Source organism: Canis lupus, chromosome X (genome assembly GCF_048164855.1).
Source record: "Canis lupus baileyi chromosome X, mCanLup2.hap1, whole genome shotgun sequence".
Taxonomy (NCBI): domain Eukaryota; kingdom Metazoa; phylum Chordata; class Mammalia; order Carnivora; family Canidae; genus Canis; species Canis lupus.
This window is the reverse complement of record NC_132876.1, coordinates 38288971-38307597: the sequence shown is the minus strand read 5'-3', so window position 1 is coordinate 38307597 and position 18627 is coordinate 38288971. Positions and strand designations below refer to the sequence as shown.

At 45.9% G+C, this 18627-nt stretch overlaps 1 protein-coding gene across 3 annotated transcripts in view; it reads right to left on the bottom strand.

The window, feature by feature from the left end:
• The window catches only part of AMOT (angiomotin), a 64250-nt gene that overhangs the window by 31986 nt on the left and 13637 nt on the right, over positions 1–18627 (bottom strand). The window contains exons 3-7 of one of the 3 annotated variants that reach the window (XM_072818105.1): positions 16727–16875; positions 13577–14510; positions 6593–7076; positions 2280–2424; positions 1306–1398 (exon numbers count right to left, since the gene is read on the bottom strand). In XM_072818105.1, the coding sequence (XP_072674206.1) occupies positions 1306–1398; positions 2280–2424; positions 6593–7076; positions 13577–14448 (1594 nt within the window). In that variant the 5' untranslated portion in view covers positions 14449–14510; positions 16727–16875. The remainder of the gene's footprint in view (positions 1–1305; positions 1399–2279; positions 2425–6592; positions 7077–13576; positions 14511–16726; positions 16876–18627) is intronic. The other 2 variants (XM_072818106.1, XM_072818107.1) reach the window with 2 other exon arrangements.

Below are 18627 nucleotides of genomic sequence, written 5' to 3'. Positions count from 1 at the left end.
CAGCAGAGCTCCCAGGACACCTGAGATACCATCGCCACACAAGGAGGAAGGGTATGAACCAGCAGATCCAAGGACCAGAATCCATACGTTTTCTCTTTTGTTCTTTTTTGTCCTGGGAGGCCATTACCTTCTCCACCGGGGAACTAGCTTCCAGGGTAACGGTGAGTGACACCACTATAGCAACTTCACAACAATTTATACTAGGTACTGATGACACCAGAAAAACTACATTCTTCCCTCTATACATACTGACAAAGAAACAGGAAGCTCAGGGAAATGAGGAAGAAAAAAAAAGCCCCACTTCTGAGGCCAGCACACAACAGAGCAACCCCAGGAAGGGAGGGGGATATTGTAAGTAAAGATCAAACAAACTTGTAAAAGCGGACTGGAAGCTGCATGGAGTGACTTGAAAGGGTCATGTGGAGGTCCTGCAAAGATGGGGCCTGACAAGTCCCTACTGTGCACTACTCCAGCTGGGAGCCACGGTGACGGAGACTGGGGGTAGGGAACACCAATTACGGGCATTTGCAGAAGTTGAGGGTAGTTCATCTGTTTCCCCCTATGGGCTCAATCCACTGCAGAGTTTTTATTGCTGGTTTTATTGTGGCAATTGAAAAGAATGAGGCATTGTCTAGCTGGGTGGAGTCTATTAGGGACCGATAAAGAGGAGGATTAGTTCATTGTCATGGTCCTCGGAGTATTTCCAGACAAAGGAAATGCTATTATGAGGAAGACATAGTTCTGCCCTCCCCACATCCTCCAAGTCCATGGCCAGAGGCAGTAGCTCAGGCCATAGCCGAGGTCCTCCTCTAGCTCCCCTTGCACTGTGCCAGTATGCAATGACATGATATAATACAGGGTGTTTAACTAAGGGAGGCACAGGTGCAGATTCAGTACTCCAAAGGCTAATCATCAATCCTGCATGTTAATTCCATCTCTACCTGAGCCAGCACATGGAGCCTTCAACGATAAATCCCTCCAACATTAAGAGACCCCATGTTCACTAAGGTCCTTTTCAGCTAGCTGTGACAAAAGCAGTGATATCAAAGGGCTTCTCTGGTTTAATACAGAAGAAGCCACATTGATGTGACTAAATACAGCAAGCAGCCTTCTTGGCCTAGAAAGAAAAAACAAAAACAAAAAAACAAGAATCCCAACTTTACGCTTGAACAGGAAAAAGAATCCCTAGATGGCATTTGCTCTGCCCTGGCTATTCTAGAAGGATTAAGCAGAACTGTGTAACCTTTTTACATATCTGACTCCCAACCACACATTAGTACCTGCTGCTAGAGCTGTCAGACTTACTTTTTGCAAAGAGCTGAGAGATGGTTTTTCTAGTATCTTCTGATCCCTCATATTCCTTCTCTGCAAGCTGCTTGTTGGCAGTCTCTAGACGCTCTGTGGAATTCAGAGACAATCAACAGGGCCTCATATACAAACTCCCAAGCACGTGGTGTTTACCGTCTAAGTACTGATCTTAGGCAGAATGAGCCTGCTTCTTCATGTTACTAAGGCATAGGTGACACAGACATACACTTAAAATATGGAGCTGCAAACAAAAATAAACTATGTTTGGGAAGGAGGAGTTGAGTGCTTAACACTTTTTTTCACCCCACCCTGACAAAAACCTAAGTGCAGAATTCTAAATTCCAATGAAGGAATCTATCCCTGAATATGTGACATCTTTCATTCACCAGGTGAAAGAGCATCAAAGTTATTATGAGGTCTTTAAAATCATGGAACATCAAAGCTAGGAGGGGACCATGAGCAGTACCAAGTTCAGTTGTCTCATTTTATCAATAAGACAGTCTAAATCTAGAGACATAAAAAATATCTCCAAAGTCATCAGTTTTAAAGGTGTTGAAGTGGTCATTTGTCACCATCTTCAGTATTATCATGTTAAGGTAAAAATAAAAGGAAGGAGTCCCAGAAACAATGGAGGATATTGCTATTTCAAGCTTGCACAGCCAAAGACAGGCCTCCTCTGCAAAATCTGTAAGGGAAGAGAGGCAGTACAGATTGTGGGGGCAGGCCAGGTGGGTCCAGGAGTCCCAGGGTTGGGGGACAGTTACTGTCTGATTAACACATCAGCTCACCTCACTTCAATTAAGCAAGCTTGGGACCAAGTTCTGTTGCAGTCCCCCAAACCTAGCCTAGTCTATGCTCTGCAGTTTACTGGCCATACTAGTGGGCTGGACAAGTACTGAGAGCCTCAATGTATCCTCCCTCAGCCCTTCCCTTCACCATCTTGGCCAATGCTTCAGAAGTGAGAACCCCACCTCTCAGATCTCTGTTGAAGTCATGCATCCTTCGAATTTCACCCTCAAGCTTGTTTCTCATGGCTTTCTCCAGGGCCTCTCTTTTGGAGGATGATTTTACAAGGTTCTCATATGCCTCTGAGACACGCTGGATTTCTGTCTCCACCTGAAAAAAAAAAAAGGAAAGATAGTGGGGGTGGTAGGAGCTTAATGGGAAAGATGGTCTGAAAACATATATACAAATCCTTAATGATGGCTAGGAGGCCAGCATAACACAGTCATATGAGAAAAGTTTCCCAGGAGGATTTCTTTCTTTCTTTCTTTCTTTCTTTCTTTCTTTCTTTCTTTCTTTCTTTCTTTCTTTCTTTCTTTCTTTCTTCTTTTTCTTTCTTTCTTTCTTTCTTTTTTTAAAGAGATTTATTTATTTATTTGAGATAGAGTGTGTGCACACACTTGAGTACTGGGTGGGGGAGGTGCAGAGGGAGGGAGAAGGAGAAAGAATCTCAAGCAGACTCTCTGCTAAGCGTGGAGCCCAACACAAGGCTCAATCACAGAACCCTGAGATCACAACCTGAGCTAAAACCAAGAATCAGACGCTTAACTGACTGAGCCATACAGGCACCTCTCAAGAAGGATTTCTAAAGTCAACCTTCAGCTGAGCAACTAACTCACAGAGTCATCAGACTCCCTCAGGTTAAAAACAAATACAGTTTCTGTCTTCAGAGAAGGTAGTAGGAGAGAATAAATTTCCTAAGTACAGTTATAAACAATTTTCATTTCTGCGTAAGAATTTTCTTAATTTTCAAAATACTATTAATAATGTATATAGTATGTAGATAACATTATTCCAGAGTGTCCATAGCGCTTTCCCATGTTTATTTCTATTGGCCCTGCTATCAGCCTTCACAAGAACACCTCTTCCCATTTTAGCAAAAAGAAAAGTGAAAGTGATCTTTCTGAAATCAAGTTAGTGGCCAAGGTGAACCCTAAAAACTCCAAACCTCAGCCTTATGCAGTAATTCAGTTCACTCTAACAAACCTTTGCCAATGGCCAAATATTTACTCTTTAACTCTTTAAAATACCCATGGGGTCTGTAAGAATGAGGACACGATCATTTCCCTTCAAGGAGCTTTCAATCTAATGAAGTAAAAGAATACAGAGAAGTATGCCTTATTCAGAACAGCAGAAGTGGGTGCTACGAAGGTGCCAGGGAGGAAAAGGTTATTCCTGGTTGGGATGAGGGGAGAGGAGACCAATTTCAGGCAGAAGGTGGTATTTTGAGTCAGATCCTAAAACCTAGGTCAGATTTCAATGAGCAGAGGTGAGGGGAAGGGTATTCTATTTTGAGTGAGCAAATGCATTCCCAGGATGACCAGCAGTCTCATTTGGCTGGACACTGTGGGGTACACAAGGAGAAGTTGGTGAGATCTGGCTGTAAAGATAGACTGGAGTCAGATCATAAAAGGGCTTCAATGCCAGGTATTTGGACTTTATCCCTTAGTCAGTGGGAAACCAGTACAGATTTTTGAACAGAAATTCATGTTCAGAGTTGTGTGTTATGACACCACTGCAAATCTTGTAAAATGGGGGGGTGGAAAACCATACACACAAAACATCAAAAAGAAAGGGTCTTGGGATCCCTGGGTGGCGCAGCGGTTTGGCGCCTGCCTTTGGCCCAGGGCGCGATCCTGGAGACCCGGGATCGAATCCCACATCGGGCTCCCTGCATGGAGCCTGCTTCTCCCTCTGCCTATGTCTCTGCCTCTCTCTCTCTCTCTGTGTGACTATCATGAATAAATAAATAAAATCTTTAAAAAACAAAAACAAACAAACAAAAAAAAACAAAAAGAAAGGGTCTTGCCCCAAATCAGCCCGAATCAGGAAGAAAATAAGAAATTAGACTCCAGTCTTTCTGTAACCAGTACGGCTTCACTGCACATGAAATAGCCACAGAGATATTTGCATATAATTTGTATAAGATAAATAAACCCCGTGGCCTATTAAGCAATTTGCAAATTAAATTTGACTCCTGCAACCATTCTGCATTCCTTCTCAGTTTCCCACTATCCTTAACAAAGCTCAGGGTATTTTATGGGGAGAAATATCAGGCCCCCAGTGGGAGACTGGGGAAAAGGTGGGGTTACCAAACAACTCAGATTCCACCTGCCCAGCTCCAAAATTATGCCCGAGGCAGGGCTGCCTGCAAACAAATGAGGCTTACACCACAGAAAAGAGCAGACTCCCAGAGTGTTTTTCTCCTTGCAGATGGCACCAAGATAGCAGCACAGAAGGTGAAAACTGGTGGTGAATGGCATTTAGAGACAAGATCTGCAAGTCCTGGGCCTGATAAAGCTTTTGCATGAAATTCAAGTGCTGGGTACAGAAAATAAACATTTCCATTTGAAAGAGCAGGATTGGTATTAGTCTGCACTAGGCAGCCTGTAGAGGGCAAGGCTTCTCAGTTCCCCACAGAATGCCGCACCTGGAGGGCAGGCCCTTGACTCACGCTGTTCAGAGTGCTATTTCCAGATCTGGTACCGAGATCTTTCTCTACTCCCCTCCCACCCACCCCCGCCTTGTAGATACTGTACCCTCCAAATGGGCAAGTTTTGCATCCATCGACAGGACTTCCCAGGAAAAGAAGTCACAAAAGGGCAGATCCACTGGTTTGGTCCGGGATGGTGGGGGCAAGGAAGAGGGAGGTGGTGGTGGGTTTCTGTCTCGTTATTCCACTCATGAGCCTCGGGCCTTTATTTTTTTTCTAGCATCAGCTGATACCACCATTCCCCTTCCACTTTCTTTGTCCTCTTCCACCCCACTTAGGCCTCTAACCCACTGCAGCACTGGGTCAGCCTTCACTCCCCCCAGCCTTCAAGCTGTGCCAATTATACTTGGTCGAGGCATCCTACCCTTCCCTGGAGAACAAGCAACAACAAACGCCACAAATCCTACTCTGCGCCTCTTCCCTGTCACTTACCTTCCCGATTACTACATCAAAGGTGGGGCTGGGGCCACCCTGAATAGAGAGTTTGGGGAGGGGTGTCAACAGTGAAACCCAATCAGCCAAATCGGCCAGTCTGCTTTCAGCATGTGAGTATGATTAATTTGTTGTACCGATGTGATGGGAGGGGTGGGTATAGTTCAATGAGAGGAGGCAGAAAATGTAAAGCTGGGGGCAAAGCCAGGGAGCAACAGTTATCCCCGAACCCCAACAAAACCCCATCCAGATTTTGGAACACTGTGTGTGTGTTGGGGGGGGGGGTTGCAGCTACATAAAAACTCTCAGTTGACAGTAAGCCCTCCTCTCCTGTAAGACCCAGATCTGGTGTTTACGAATTCTCAGTTTCATTCGGGCCCCTGAAATTTCCACTCCTGGGTGTCTCCTAAGGACAAAGTTGCTGAACAAAACCGGGCAAAGTCCCCTCCCTCCCACACCTTCACCCTCACCTCCCCGGAACAGTTCACATTGTCGGGAGATCAAACCACATGAGCTCCACAATGACAAAAGCTGCCAAGAGGCTGCCAAAGGTATAACCCTATTTACCGACAGCCAAGAGCTAAGGTTCCTAGCTTAGGGCACTCAAGAGCTAAAGTCCCAGCTGGAGGAGACAGGAGGGGCCCAGGGAAGAATGTGAACTCTATGGGATGCACACTCCTTTTCCTACTTCCTCAGCCTAGGGCTGTCACCTGTCACCCAGCTGTGGTGGTAAGCCCCTCATGCCCCACACACACACCAGAGAAAGACAGCAGATGTTGAATGTGAGCTGCAGGGAAAAACCAAAGCAAAAAGGAGGCAAAGGAAGAGGTGCTGAAAAAGAGTCACTATGAGAACTCCCACTTGGAAAAGTGTTCTAAGCCCTTTCCAGAACAAGGCAGGGCAGGATCTAATGTCAGTGGGGAGATTTTTGTAGGAATTATGGCTTTACATTTAAGTCCCAAATTCAGTTATTTGGGAAAATATAATCAAGACAAAAGGCCTTTAGGCTGGCAGGACCTTCCCCTATACAGGCATCATCAAGTGTTCTTGACCTTATGAAGAAGTTTCTCAGCCTCCTGGAATTCAAAAACCATCAATTAGGTTTTCATCAGGGCTATGGTGTCTGGGAAAACTGTACAAATAAGTTCTTTTCTCACCCCATAAATGTAAAATGTGACTCTTCCTAGAAAGACAGGCAGAAGGCTTTTTCCAAAGTCGGGATCCACCCCTAACCTTCGGACACGGGAATCCAGAAGACCCATGCGGAAGTCGTGAAGGCACCGAGTGGAGACTTGTGTCGATATGAAACACATGAGACTGAAAGAAGACCCCGATATTCCAAAACGGAGGCCTCACCTTCTGCAGTCTCGCCACCTTCTCGTAGCATCCTTCCAATTCTTGCCGCAGGTTCCGGTTCTCATCGGACAGGATCTCCACCATCTGCTGGGCTCTGGAAACGATAGCGAAAGGGTCGGCTGGCATTGGCTGATAGGAGGCGGAGGACTGCTGAGCCCGAGGCATAGCTGAATAGGCTTCTCCCGGCTGCTGCTGGTGATGGTGGTGGTGGTGCTGTTGCGGAGGGGGCTGACTCAGGCCGGGCTGAGGGAGCCGATAATGATCACTCTGGTGAGCCGGGGTCGGAAGGAAATGCTGCTGGGGCCTAGGCAGGTGAGCTGAGTGGTCTCCTTGGTTGGGGGCCAAGGGGTGTTGGGCAGGAGACAATCTCGTGGCTGGCGGAGACTGGAGCAAGGACAAGGAGCCCCCAGACGTGAGGGAAGAAGTAGGACTGTGAGGCCTTGAGCTCCGGGCCGACAGCGGCAACGAGATGTCCTGCGCCGGCCTGTAAAACACGGAGGGCGTGCTCGGGTTAAGCTCTCTCCAGCGGCGCTGGGCGGCGACACTGGAAGCCTGCTCACCTCCCTTCCGGTGCCACTGCCCCCTCCCCCCGCCCCAGGACACCTGCAAAAACGAGGAGCAGGCAGGGTTAGACTCGGCAATCTCTGCAAAGTCCTCCACAGCCCTTTCCAGGCTTGAGCTGCGAGTGCCCGGCAGAGGTGTGATCCCCGGGAGGGCTGAACCAGGTGACCTCTCGGGTCGTTTGGCGAAAATCTAAGTGATGTGCGCCTGTGCTCTCATTGCTCAAGTGTAAGCACTTTAAATGAGTCTTCCAGAAGGTAATTTTCACGTCATTATCTTAAGCACAACCTTTTCTGACATTCTATATGCAGTCAGCATATGCAAAGAGTCCAATTCAGAAAGTGTGTTCCACTTGCCCACCAGGAAATGGCAAACTGCAGTCACATCACAACCAGTCCTCTTCTCGATACTGGCAACTCTCTTTCATAATGCATACATTCACAAAAAAATGACTTGAGGATATGTAGATCCTTATTACATTAGAGACGCCAAATAATTATTGTTGAGTGCAGTTAATAATGGAATGAGGCCTATTAGGAGCAATGATACCAAGATCTGAAGGGGATTGCAGGCAACACTGTCATACTATTTTTGGTGAATTGAATCACAAAATGTAAAGACTGGAGAAGCCTTCAAGAAATAATTTAATCCATTCTCTCACTGGATAGACTGGGCAACTGAAGTCCAAGAGAGAGGAAACAATTTGTCAGATATTACCGAGTGAGTAATTGGCAGTGCCAGGGTAGAACCCTTATGTCCACATTCACTTCTTCTGCCTCTTCCACTACCATAATACATTGACTTCCACACAACGTATGTTCAAATTCCCAATCTATTTCTTTTTTTCCCCAATCTATTTCTTATAGAAAGTTCCATAAAGAGAACTTCAGTACATTGTTTAATGTGTCTCTCCCATTTTCACACCCAATACTGTACTTGTTAGCCATTAAGGGAAACAAAGAGTATGTGAATGGATCGCTTCCACCATCACTGCTACCAGCAGGAATATCTGTAGGTATACAATGGAGACGAAAAGTTTGTTCATCCCCCAGCCCGTGCCCAACTAACCTCATATACTCCCACATCCTGTGGATGCTTGTCCTACAGTTGATATTTCTCAATCCAAGGAAGACAGATGGCTAAAAGCATGGGATTTGGATCCCAACAGAATTTGGAGACCTTTTCTACTGCCTACTGGCTGTGTAACCTTGCTCATGTTACTTAATCTGCATGAGCCTGTTTTGTTCCTAAGGTCACAGATGAATTACAAAAATACTGAGCTCCTCTCATTTTTGAGCTCGACAGGAATTACAAAGAGTCTCTTATCTACCTCCCAGTGAGATAGGTTGACCCTGTTAGGGATTTTACTTATGGGATATCCATTTAATCTTTGCACTAAATTGCATAAAATTCATGGTGGAACTGGGAGAAATCACTAGGAGCAATTAACTTTTAACTGGCATTCCAGATGCTAAAGCACATCCCTCCCACATACATTTCAGTTATACATTTCAGTTATTGTTCACGCATCTATCTCTACTAGAGATCTTCACTGTGAGGGCTTTTTACATCTGCAAAATCATTCCAAACACTTGATAATTGATACCCAGTAATAACCCAGATGCTTGCCAGAGCCCTCAAACCTGCTCGGGCCCTGGGTTCTGTATCTCAGCCCCATCGATGCCTCTGGTATGCTGATGTTCTTCCAATTTCATACATATGGCACTATCAAATAATTGCTGGATATTAAAGAAAGCACTTGACCTACTTACAGACAGAAGAATTTACAGGATTCCCATTATTACACCTGGAAAGTCACTACTGTATGTTACCTTTCTTGGAAAATGCTCAAAACAGGCGTCAAATCAAAAGCCTGGGAACCATTTATAAATTTATTTGGGATAAGAGTCTTCTCCCATTTTCTGTACCAGGAATCTTCAGTTTCCTTAGGGGTAAAATAGACTCTGTGTGCTCCTTCCTCTTTGAGTAAGAGCTATTATAATTTTTATATATCCCTAGGGTTAAAATATAATGTACTGGGATGTTAGGGCTTTTGGATCTCCTGGGCAGAAGAGAGGGGCTTACATTTCATGTTCTCCAATCCAGCTCTCAAAATGTCACAGAAAAACAACCAAATTAACCTTTATCCTTGTGGCCAGGATTTGGAAACCCTGGGCCTGGGAGGTGTTCTCTTTTCAAGACTGAATGCCCAGTTCTGAAATGGGCTTCGCCCCCCTGCCCACCAGCTCCTCTAGGCCCCAGCAGCAGTCCAGGCCTCTCCTTCAAACAGACTGGCCACTGAGACATCCCTCCTGCCTGGAGGCTGAAGGGCTCCTCCATGCCCTGGACAGATGGTACAAGGCCCCTCAGGGACCTCGGGAAGGAGGAGACCACAAGGTCTCCGGAAAGAGATCTCTCTTGAGACGGATAAGCCACAGCAATGGCTCTGGCCGTGACTCTGAGCTCTACTCAGAGATAATGGAGACAAGGTAGTTGCCCTTCCGACTCCCCTAGGCTGGAAAAGGAAGCAGATTTCAGCGCACCATGATGTTGGGAAAATCAAGGCATTCCGTCCCTGGCAGGTTTGCAAACAAGAAGCAAGGCTTGGGCAGTCACAAAAGGAGAGAGAGCCCTCCAGCCAACCAACTCCATCTGGGCTCCAGCATCCACCCACCACAGGAAAAAAAAAAAAAAAAGCAGGACTGTATTAACAATCCTGTGAAGTTCCCAGTACATACACACATCCCCTACCCAGAGAAGGGCTGAGGCATGACAGGGATGGGGAAGAGCCAGGGGTGGGGGAGGGATGTCAGAGGAAGCACCACTACACTCAAGATTAAATAATAAGAGTAATAGTAATGATGGTAATAATACAGGTGGCAGTTGGGTGGAAGGCACACTCCCCAAGTGCTTCCACTGCACAGCAGCAGGAATCGCTTCCCTGCTGGCATATTAACCAGAAACAACAAGTCATCTGCAGACAATAGAATCACATGATCCTGTGGAAGCCCTGACCTGCCTCCCTGCCCCTTCCCTCCCTTCATCCTGCTCCTTCCCGGGACAACCTGCTCCCCTCCCCCGCCCCATGCTCTGTGGCAAAGGGGACATGGCATACATGCAGGGCAGAGACCAATGACCAAAATCACAGTCCTTCCCCCAAAGCCAGGGGAACTCCCTCCCGAGGATAGCTTGGGAGGACACAAAAGGAAAGCAAAAGCCTATCCATCAAGAGCTGACACAGCACCTTCTACCCTGCCACCTCACTGGGAGTCCCCACCCTCCTCAGTCTCTCTCTCTCTCTCTCTCTCTCTCTCTCTCTCTCTCTCACACACACACACACACACACACACACACACCGCCTCCCCCCCACACCCACACACTACACACTCCAGGCCCACACGTGTGCAAACCCACATGCGCACACTCTCACCAGAGTAGGTGCCACCAACTGCCTGGAACCCAATTTATTTTGCCCACAAAAACTGCCTTTCCCAGGCTCTGTGACGGTGAATCTGTGAATCCTGGAGAGGGCTGCAAATTCTTGATTGTTTCTCTTGCACAACCAGCTCGGCTCTGAACTGCAGAGTTAGGTCACCCTTAGATTCCACTAAACAAGGATTTCAAGAAACCTCAGATCTGGGCATGATTTCAACAATTGAAAGGAGGTGGCTGCTTTACAAACAGAAAGGTTTTAATTTTTAAAAGCAGATGATAACTGTGTAAACCCCAGATGCAGAGAAGGCTCAGCACTCAGAAAGACAAAGATTCAGAAATTCTTTAATTCTTCAGATGGCTTGGCCTTGTTTCCCATCTGGAGTTCTGGGCATTCGGGATATTTCTTTTTCAAGTGGGGAGGAGGGCATAGGGAAGACGAAGTAATAAGAAGATTGTTTATAACATTTTGTTAATTCTAACAGCAAATCTCTAGCATTTCACCATACCTTGAAAACCAAAGGTTTTGTGAACAGCAATTTGTTCAAAGAGTTTGCTGTGAATCTTGATCTGTAATTTATGGATTAAGAACTAAGAATGTTGTCCTCTAATTGGTGCTAGCAGCAGTTACTTGGAAAGGTACTCACCAAGTGTCTCCCAAGTTGGCTCAAAGAAATGAAGGAGGAAAAATGTGTCACCACCTAAAAGCAGTACATTTCTGGAAAGCAGTTCAACTACCTCCCCTTGCCAATAATTTGTCAATAGGTGCCACTCCCTCCCGCCAGTCCCTGAAGAAAGTTTATTGCCAGAATTTGTCTGATGCAGACCCAAACTTGACACAGAGCATCTTCCGATCAGGACTGTTTTAGGTTGGATTATTTCTGAGCATATCAAGTACCCTGTTCCTCTCCCATAAAAGGGGGAAAAAACTATAGAGCTAACCTGTGTATTAAAATTCTACTCAAGAGAGAAGAATCAGCATGGGCTCTACTGTTCTGGGGGATAGGGAGAGAGCTCCACAGATAATATAGGAGGGAGGAGAAACTATAAGTATCTTCCTGTAAATTATATGCAGCTAAATTTCTCTGGTGGTTTAATCAGTATGGCAAGAAAAAAAATCCCTCTGTGGGCTCCTTATTATTTATTTAGGCAGATCAAAGGGCTTTTCCATCTAGCTTCAAACACTGTGGGAGTCATTTCAGATCACAGACAATACTGGTGAATGAGTTCTGAAAATAGCTTTCCTGGGAAGGCGGGCCTTGTGCTAAGCAGGGCTTCAGATTCTGCTCCACACCCCAGCCAACATACTCCCCTCCCACAAGGCAACAGACGTCAGCCCATCCACATAAAGGACAGAGTCCCACTGACTCTTACATGCTGATGGGAAGAGTAAAACAAAAATCCTCAGCTTCATTGACATTTTGCTGGCTTGAATGGGTTTCCACTAAGCTAAGCAGTCCAAATGACCAACCCCTCCCTCGGTCTTCCGCTTCATTGGGCAGATGGGAATCAGGTTCTCGCTCTCATTTAAACCGGAAGTGCCCTGTCCATTGCCCCATTTCCTGTTCTAAGCCACTTATCAGAACTTAGGCTCCTGCCCTTTAAAGCTGCACACAAGAGGTTGAAAAAGGTTAGGAAATCAACCTTGGTTAAGAGGGAAAAAAAAATCCTAAACTGGACAAGTTATGGGTGGAGCCCAAAGTGAATTGCTTCTGGCTGTAAAACAGGACAGGGGTGGGGAGGGTGGGGAGGTGGGGGGTGATGAAATACCAGGAAATTCCAAGGTGCATTCCCTTATTCCCTTACCTTCACCTTACTCCCACCCCCTGACTGCCTTCTCTCCTGAGTCACTCAATGAATTTCAAGCCAAGCGGTTCTTTCCCAAATAAGTGAAGAGACAGGAGGCAAAGAGTTAGATGTCAGAGAGATCACAGGCCTGATCTGGAAAAAGCACCCCCACCCACCCAGGTCCAGGGACTTCAAACCTCAGTTATCCATAATTACCCAAGGTAACAGGACAGGAATACCACATAAAACTGTCACCGTTGTTGGCCACAGTGGAATCCTTTCCTCTGCCCCATATGCTGAATGACTACCGATCAGAGACATGGCCCCAACAGTAACAACAGGAACAACAAACAGAATCATGGAATCGTAAGGTCTGGTCGATACAGCACTGGGACAATGGGCCTCCAAATCCTGCAGAAGTACATTTAGGAATAAGTGAATAACATGAAATTGTCCTCCTGAACCAATGACAAGTAGCAAAGAAGTCATGGGGATATTATTCTCTCTGCATCTTAGAATCTGACCCAAAGTTCTATGTAACATGATGGGAGTTTAATTTAGTTGTCCAAAAACGTGGCAGGCAACTAACAAATGCTCTATGGAGGAAAGACGGAGCAGCCCAGAGTTCATGAACTGCAAGGATGTCCAAGGCAAGTGACATTCTGAACCTGCACATATCCGGCTCCCCCCACAGTAATATCTAGGTGTTGGTTTAGTGTCCGAAAGAATCATAGTAATTCTGCAGAATGATTCGTTCCTAAAAAGAAGTGATGAGCATTCTGTGGAGGGGAATAACTGACAGGGATACGATATTCCAGATTAACGTTCAAGATAATTTGCTTCTGCTCCTCAAGGTAGGGCTTAACAACTCACAAGAAGAGGAACACGGACCCTTTCTTCACAATCCCAGGAGATAGGACAGCATATAGCTGTAGAAACCAAGACTTGCGTTCCTGTTCATCCACTAGGCAATTGGGGCCATGCTCAACCTACAAAGTCAGGGGAATGTTACTACAGCACTAATTATGGCTGAAGGGGCTAGAAATTCAGATTCGCAGGAAATTTACTAAGCCAGGGGCCAGCCATGCACTGCAGAGTTTCTTATACCAAACACCTGCCCATTTCTTCCCTTAAGATTCCCAACACACAGCAGAAGCTGGTTGGGGATGAGGCCAGGAAATGACAGAAAGGGAACTCTCTTACCTGGCTGCTCCATACTCAGGGGGATGCTGATACCTCATCAGTTGCCCCTCTGTTCTCCCTGGCTGGTTCAGACGATGCTCACTATAGAAGTGCCCTGCCTCTTGGGGCTTGCACACTACAGACTGGGGTGGCATGCCCTTGAAGGGATACTCTGGTGGGGGGCCTCGATGTTCCATGCCCTTCAGGCTATGCTGGCTGGGAGGTGGCCCCTGGGCCTTGTAGAATTCACTGGAACTTGTGGGAGTCTTGTAGAGGTCACTGGGTTGTGGTGGGGAGAGGGGAGCGCTGGTAACAGGTGGATGGGCCTTAACTCCACTGGTGGCCAATGACATCTGCATTAGTCGTTCACTCAAGGAGCGGACATGTCCTTGCTTAAGATCTCTGAGTCCTTCATCCTGGTGCATCTTCCCAGGATTGAGCCGCTGAACTGATGGGCGTCCCTCAGTCCTCATCTTCTGGTTGGTCACTCCGGTGACATAGAAGGCAGCTCCAACACTGGCATGCTGTTGGCCCCGAAAGTATTGGGACTGGACCTTGGCTTCTTCATAGGTTGGGAGTTCTTCATTATTCTGCATTCTAGGGGAAAGCTGCTTCTCCATGATGATGTTTTCTGCCTGGATTTCCTGCCCCTGAGGTTCTTGTCGAGCAGCATGAGCCACAAGCTGTTGGTGGTGGTCTTGGGGACTCAACACATCATTCTGAGGGCCTGGGTTCCCACTGCTACTGGGAAAAGGAGGGCCATTCCCTGTGGCTTGCTGGTGTATGGCAAGCAGGTTGCGATTCTCATTGGGATTGCCATAGCGAAGCTGCTCTTGTAGCAGACGCTGCAACACTGTGGTTCCTCCACTTGGCTGTTCTTCAGAATTTCTCATCTCTATTGCTGGTGGTGCCTTGTGAAGAGAGAGAGAAATTGGGCACCTGGGCTGCCCTTGACCTGGGAAGGGGAAACAGGAAGCTTAACACCCAGTTGATGGATAAATCATTCCTCTAAAGGGGAAGAAAATGGGTATTTGGGGGTGAGGATTCCACTCCAGAGACAAAGTAGAGAATTGAATCTAGAATTAATGGATTAATTGTTGGTGACTCCTGGCTCTACCATTGATATGATGAGGAACTCAGGGGCATAAGAGCTCATTGTTTCCTCTTTTTGCTTTTAGCATGAGTTAAATATCCAATCTTGACTTAACTTCTACGAGAACTGGGGAGACCTGGAGCAGTCGGGGAGGGTGACCAGAGAGGGCAATTTTCCTAGGTCCTTACTCAGAAAGTTCATCTCTCTGTATTCTATTTAAATAAAAGGTCCAACTCTTATGGGCCGTGGGACTTGGGGCAGGCCAGTAGGGAGAATGTATAGGCAGGATCTGTAAAGCAGGTCATCATGTGGAGGGAGCTACAAAATGCCAAATAATAACTAAAATAAATACAAGGTGACGAGAGCTTCGCTTGCACCATATAGAAATGATCCCAGCTTGATGCAACTCGTTTTCTCTGATCTCATAAAACTCTGAAACATAGCTTTAAAAAAAATCCTTTCTGTATTGTCCATTTTGGATTCGCCTTGGCTTAATAAGAGAAGGGCTTGAGATAATTACTATTGACAAAGTTTCTCTTTCAGCCATCCAGGAATAGTCATTGAGGTTTTTTGGTTTTTGGTTTTTGCTGTTGTTGTTTGGCTAGGAGGAGCTTAAATGGGAAGCCCTCTTTCATGTGAAGTGTGCCTCTGACAGCATTTAGAAATTGAACACTAAAAAAGTCATCCTTCTAGAAAGGGTCCAATTATCATATCCCTCCCCCTCTACCACCACCACCACCACTAATTCTTCTTAAGGAAGAAATATGGATTGAGTGAAACAGGTATTGGCAGTAAGACAACTCAAGATTCAAGTTCTAATCATGATAATGGATTTACAGGTAAACCTAAGCAATGGATTCCTCTTTTCTTGTCTTCTATTTTGCCACCTGAGAAACTAGTAGTAGGTGACCTCTCTTTCTCTCTCTCTCTCTCTCCCTCTCTCTCTGCATGGTACGGTACGTAGAAATTCATCAGAGGCTCATAAAATCTTTGGACAAAATCTGTCATGTGAAGTACTGCAATTCAATACGCATGTTCAGTGATGAAAGTTGTACTCTAAGGATCTTAAGTAGTGTTGGAGAATGGGCATGATGTCACAGAAAAAGTCACAGTAAAGGTCAACCTAACCAGCCTCGGGTTCTTAGATGAGAACTCTGGAATCCTGGCTCCCAGGCTCTGATTTCTATGATATTAAACAGCCTCCAATCTCTCTGGAAACATGATCCCTTTCCTTTAGTCTTGCAGGGAATGGCCAGAAGATGTGTATGGTAGATAGAAAAAAAGGTCATCCTCTCTTCTTTTTTTTTTTTTTTTTTTTTTTTTTTTTTGCACTTCTTGCATCATTACTGCTACCTGGTATACAATTGTTCTAAAGAGCAGTTTGAACCCAGTTAACCTTCCAAAGACCCTTTTAAAATCCCATTCATCATATTCTCTGGGGAAGGGTGCACCAAAGGCCTGAACAGCCTGCCCTTTCCCTCCCTCCCAGTGACCATCTGGGACTCCTGTGTTTATTTTTTTTAAAGATTTATTTATTTATTCATGATAGACACAGAGATTGAGAGAGAGGCAGAGACACAGGAGGAGGGAGAAGCGGGCTCCATGCCCGGAGCCCGACGCAGGACTTGATCCCGGGACTCCAGGATCGTGCCCTGGGCCGAAAGCAGGCACCAAACCGCTGAGCCACCCAGGGATCCCCAGGGACTCCTGTGTTTAAACTGTCAGACTGTATGCATGTTGTCAGACTGCATGGATTTTCTGATAGGCTGACAAGCATAACATATACATCTCTCTTGGTACCTTTAAACTGGAAAGATGACTACCAAGCTACCTTTCCTCTCTCAAAAAATGGAAACAAGAACATGTATGGTTAAAACAAAATCACTTGCAAACTCATCCTACAAGGCAGGGAAATCCAGACATTGAGCGGCCCCAGACCCTGAGAGTCCACCACCCCCTCCCATTCCACGCCCGTCCCACCCTGCACGCACACAGGCTCATGCGCACGCACAGGGGCACGCACAGGTGTGCACGCAGGCACGCACACATACACACACACACACACAGATGGTCCATACCTATTTCTGCTTTCTTTTAGGCTTAAAGCCTTGATCAGGATAGGGAATTCTTGCTTATGAGCAGCTCCAGAAACCGCAACGGCAGATTCCCTCTCCCCTAACACTCAGGTTCAGGGTAAGCGCCGCCAAGAGTCCAACCACTGGTCACTCTGAAATGTTCAGGAGGGGGAGGGAGGGAGAAATAAAAACGTCGTTTCTATTTTGCCACCAATGGCCAGCACAGTTAACCAAACCAGTCCTTCCAAAGGAATGACTTCTCCCGTGTGTTTGCTTCTTATATGAGTGACAGAATCCCTTTCCGTTAGGACAAAAAAGAAATCTCACTACCAATCTCCAGAGGATGGAAATGTTCAGGTCTGAGACTGGAAAGGACTGCTCTGTTCTCGCCTCACAGCGCCCAAAGGCTGCTGCTTCTGTTCTGAGTTGGAATGGTGGATGATGACAAAAGACATAATCAATGTTGCCTGAAGGGTGTGACTTTTAAACTGCTATCAGTATCAGGGCAGATGAGTCTCACTGCCCCACACCCCAGAAGGGAAGGCAGTCATCAGAAGGCAGGGGTTTTTGTTTTTTTTTTTTTAAGTATACTCAGTGAAGCACCTGATTTAACTGCTGCAGCCTCAGACGGACAGAGGAAAATCCAAACTGCTTTTCCACCAAGTCATTGAGTATTTATTGCATACTGGCTATTCCAGACATTTGCCAGCCTCGAGCTAGACACAAGGAAGGATACAGAAGACACACCACGTATGTGCCTGCCCTCACGGAGCTTACAATCGGATTGATGGCCCATCTGTTCTCACTGGAGCAGCAGAGGTGATTGCTCTTCTCAACACACAGCAGCAACTCTTCTCCAAGGATAAGATGTCTCCACTCACTTTCTCAGCACTTCCACTGCTCCAGTATCTCCCCAAAAGTAAACTACTGGACTCACGTTGTAAAGGCTAGATGCAAACATCCACAAGATATGGATCCACAATAGTCCTCATTTCTGATTACTGTGCTGACCCTCTGACAAGGCCTGCAGGCCCAACCAAAATGGTTATGAAACTGAGGAGTTCGTGTTTATGTGAGATGCATATGATCCACATTCCTGTTTTCTGTCCCAGCCTAGTCATGACTCACTCATGTCACTTAAAAGAAAGGGTTTAATCCACATCAGAGATGCCATTTGAAGAGCAAGGCAATGCAAAGGAAGTGCACAAGCATCCCTGTATTTTGGGAGCCTGTCCAAAACATCCAAGTTTTAAAAAAATCCACAAAACCACACAGTGATTAATTTAACATTATTTCCTTGCAACGTTGCCAAAAATCAAGTGAAGAGATACAGAGTGAGCAAACACGGAAATTTGTCTTTCAATTTTGTTTTGGCTCAACATATAATCACAATCAAAAGCAAAATCATCTCCAATCTGCAAGGTAATTATTTTAGGGTGTCTTTTCCTAGTTTCAAAGTAGAGGAACAACTTCTAATTGGAATCAAAGCTGGACTATTAACAGAGTGTGGTAAATAACCACCGTGTTTCTATTGTGTGATTCTGAACAAAACAGTTGTCTTTTTTTTTTTCCAACCGAAACATGCAGAAAACAGCCTGGGGCCTTTAAACTTGAGCCCCTGGCAAGACAGCACCATACAATTATTTTCCAGGATGATTTAGATTCTTCATGCTGATTTTGACTGGCTTGCTCCTCTTACCTAGCTTCTCACAAAGAAAACTTCACTTGTCCAAAATCTAACTCTCTTCCCTTAATTCTGTCCCCTCTTGTCCATATCCTTTGCAAAACCCAAATCACTTTATGTCAACCGGACACAGATTGTCTCTCCCCACCATCCCACCCCCTGGCCTTTTTTGTTTCTGTCTAAAAAAGGAAAAGAAATCAGCCTAAGAAAAAACCTTTGC